The sequence below is a fragment of the Plasmopara halstedii genome (assembly GCF_900000015.1).
Source record: "Plasmopara halstedii genome assembly, contig: Scaffold_737, whole genome shotgun sequence".
Taxonomy (NCBI): domain Eukaryota; phylum Oomycota; class Peronosporomycetes; order Peronosporales; family Peronosporaceae; genus Plasmopara; species Plasmopara halstedii.
In genome coordinates, this window is record NW_020187653.1 from 1 (window position 1) to 3,487 (window position 3,487).

Consider the following 3,487-nt stretch of genomic DNA (forward strand, 5'->3'; position numbering starts at 1 on the left):
CTATGGCGACAGTAATCAATAAAAACCCGCCAGCGGGGGGTCAGTATCAGTAAGCTAATTGTTCCTGCATTCCCTTCGGATGAGGCGGTGCAGCGCTGATTTTTTGCGGACGGCACACGGACCGCACAAACGTCTCATGCGTCACGAACGTATGACCGCACTCAATATTGGTGCACTGGTTGTATCGTTCTTTGGTCTCACTGGAAACCTGAAAGCTACTGCGTGTATGCGCGGCCTGACCGCACATCGGACAATTCATCATTTCGTTCAGCCCTCACTCTTAACCAGTTCGCAATAATGCTACATCATTGCTCTCAATTTGGAACTAATCATTCAACGTCGAACTCATCTATTTTCACTTCGAGATCCGGACTGGTCGTAAACCCGTTATCCGGGCTGACGGTATGCGTCAACGTGGTGATGGTCCACTCCGCATCATCAATGGGCTGCTTAAAGCCGCTCACCTTCACCGGCATTTCGGTGTAGAGATCGGCACGCCAAGAATGCGCGGCTTAACGCCGAGCTGGGACTGCGCAGATAACAGCGCTTTCATGCCCGTTTTTTTACCGTCAGCTGTCACGCCGCCGATAATGTTGGAGGTTGTTTCCGCTTCAGTTTCACCCTGAGCAACGCGCACAACGACGGTCACGGGTTTTGCTTGGTCGGCAATTGCATCCAGAGAGCGGGCCAGCGTGCCGGACTCGCCTGTTTTCCGCTGGCGGTCAGCACGTCGGTAAGCAGGACCGGTTTATTGAGGGGGAACACGGACGCATCTGCATCATCGCCGGTACAGACCATACTTACAATTGCCGTGCTTACTGTTGAAATAGGGCGGGTGCCATCGTTGATCTCAACGACACGCACACCGTGGTGATAATCCTGAGCCATACGGCGAACCCTCCGGTGTTTAGGTTTCGCCTTAGGATAGAGTGTATTGTTTGCAAACACATCTTTGCAAAATTGTTTTGTCGATCATACAAAAACTGAGCAGTCCGAATCATATGCTCAAGTCAAAAATATAAATCCCAGAAACGTTATATCAATTAGAGATATTTCACAGATAAATCTTGCTACATACCTCTATCGCTTGCAGTTTTCCCAAGCTGAAAAGAGATATATAAAAATACTCACAATCATCTTCACACAAACTTCACAAACATGTTAAAATACTGTACTTTATAAAAACATTAATTTCCTTGCGATAAAAAATGAACTTACACCTTATATGGTCTTTATTCTGCATACTCTCCGCATCTTTTATTTTTGGCTTACGGAAAGACAGTTTTGTGCATAACAGAAATTACAACATAGACGGATTACGCTATCTTTTAGCGGCATTTGTAGCTTTTCACCATAATAGCTACTCGGAATTTTTTTTCAAAACAGGCAATTGGAAAATAAATGATAATTCTACAGCATATATAGGTACATTCGGTGTTGCAGTTTTCTTTATGATCACTGGATATTTGTTTGGAGATATTAAATTACAATCAAATTGGAAAACGTTTTTCACAAAACGCTTCCTAAGAATATTCCCCATGTGCATTGTATCTTCAATATTTTGCATCGCTTTAGCTGCATATATAGGTAAAAACATAGCACAAACTAGCTACAGTGACATTCTCTACTGGTTTGACGGCGGCATAACAGGAATCAAACCTGCTTTATTTGGATATCAACACACCAATTTAATTAATGCTGGAGTCACATGGTCATTGTATTGGGAGTGGGCATTTTACTTTAGCCTGCCTCTTTTATCTTCATTATTCAACAAAAAGTACACGGTCGGGCTATGCATTGCTGCCATTGCATTTTTAATTAACATATTACCTACATTCAAAATCCCCACCTATAACATTTCTTTCCTTTTATTTTTTGCAACTGGAATTCTAGTAAAAAACCTTAAGCTTACTATTACAAATAGATTCAAAAAAATAAAAAACATTCTGGCTATCTTCATATTATTTTATTGTATATTTCTTTCTGGAAAGACTTCAGCCTACAACTTTTACTCTTGCATACTTATTGGCATTTTCTTTTATCTAATTACATCCGGTTCAACTCTTTTCGGGATATTAACTTCGAGAGGTTTTTTAAGACTAGGTGATGCTAGTTATAGTATTTATTTATTGCATGGAATTGGTTGGTTCATAATGAACAAATTTATATTTCACTACAACGCCCAAGATAACAAATACTTTTACTATATCATCCAGACCCTCGCTTGGTATATGATTTGTTATGTTTCATTACTAACTTATAAATACATAGAAGCTCCATTTATAGAGATCGGAAAGAGGCTTCCCTCGAATAAATGACAGTATAAACGGAGATTCATCCATTGAATAAAACGAATCTCCTTGCACCTTACTTCTCGAAGGGAAATATTGACCACAAAATATTCGGAGCAGTAGAGGCATCTAGATTAATTAGCTCATCCAGATAGTTCAGAGCCTTATTGAACATTGATATTTCTAATGCACTTAATCTTCCCAATGTAAGTTTTGAAGGCCATTAGTGATAGTTTATATATGTATTAACTTCATCAACCCATCTTTTGATTTCTACTTTTGCCGTTTCAATTTGTTCTTCGCAATTTGGTAACGGTAAATCTGCCCAACAGGGGAAACCTGAACTATCCCTACCCCTTATCTTACTATCTGGTGCCCTGCTGCTATATTCTAAAGGGAGGTTATCGCGGAGGTTTTCTGGTAACTCTACACACTTTGGATATGACCAAGCGATGGAACCCTAACAAAAGTGCTTTGATACCAACTAAAGGCTAAAGGGTCTTCGTAAAGTTACAACAAACAGTGGCGACAAAGTGGCGGCAGCGGTTGGCATTGCCCCGTAATCGCCACTCCTTACCACTAACCTAACTTATTGATTCTCTTGAAACTCATTGTTTTCACTAACCCGTTTACATAAATGGGTTTTTTGTTGCCTGAAATTCCCGTACCTCTCATCTCTGCTTCTCTCCTGCAATCAAAACATATATGATTATACATATATAAACTATTACACCTGCAGGAATTTCCATGATCCACCCGCTCCAGCTCTTCAAAACCCTCTCCGACGAAACGCGGCTCTCCATCGTCATGCTGCTCCGTGAAGCAGGAGAATTGTGCGTCTGCGATCTCTGCGCCGCGACCACCGAGTCGCAGCCGAAAGTCTCCCGTCACATGGCCTTGTTGCGCGAGTCTGGGCTGGTGATCGACCGTCGCGAGGGGAAATGGGTCCATTACCGTCTCTCTCCCAACATGCCTGCGTGGGCGGCAACCGTTATCGACAATAGCTGGAACTGCCTGCGGGAAGAGACGCGCATGAAGCTGAAAAACCGACTACCGGGCGCATGCTGATCGAAACACATTCACAAAAACAGATATAATGGAGTAAACGATGTTTCTGGCAGGGGCTATTTTTCTGTTTACGCTGGTACTGGTCATTTGGCAGCCCAAAGGGCTCAGTATCGGCTGGAGCGCCACCA

At 42.4% G+C, this 3,487-nt stretch overlaps 1 protein-coding gene across 1 annotated transcript; it reads right to left on the reverse strand.

Annotated features, from left to right (window-relative positions):
* Positions 1-466: 466 nt before the first annotated feature.
* Positions 467-3,242, reverse strand: PHALS_13831 (uncharacterized protein; the record flags this gene model as incomplete). The annotated part of the gene is made up of 2 exons (XM_024729652.1): positions 467-715; positions 3,048-3,242. 2 exons carry the CDS (start codon positions 3,240-3,242, stop codon positions 467-469), a joined length of 444 nt encoding a protein of 147 aa, XP_024580008.1.
* Between the last annotated feature and the right edge of the window lie 245 nt (positions 3,243-3,487).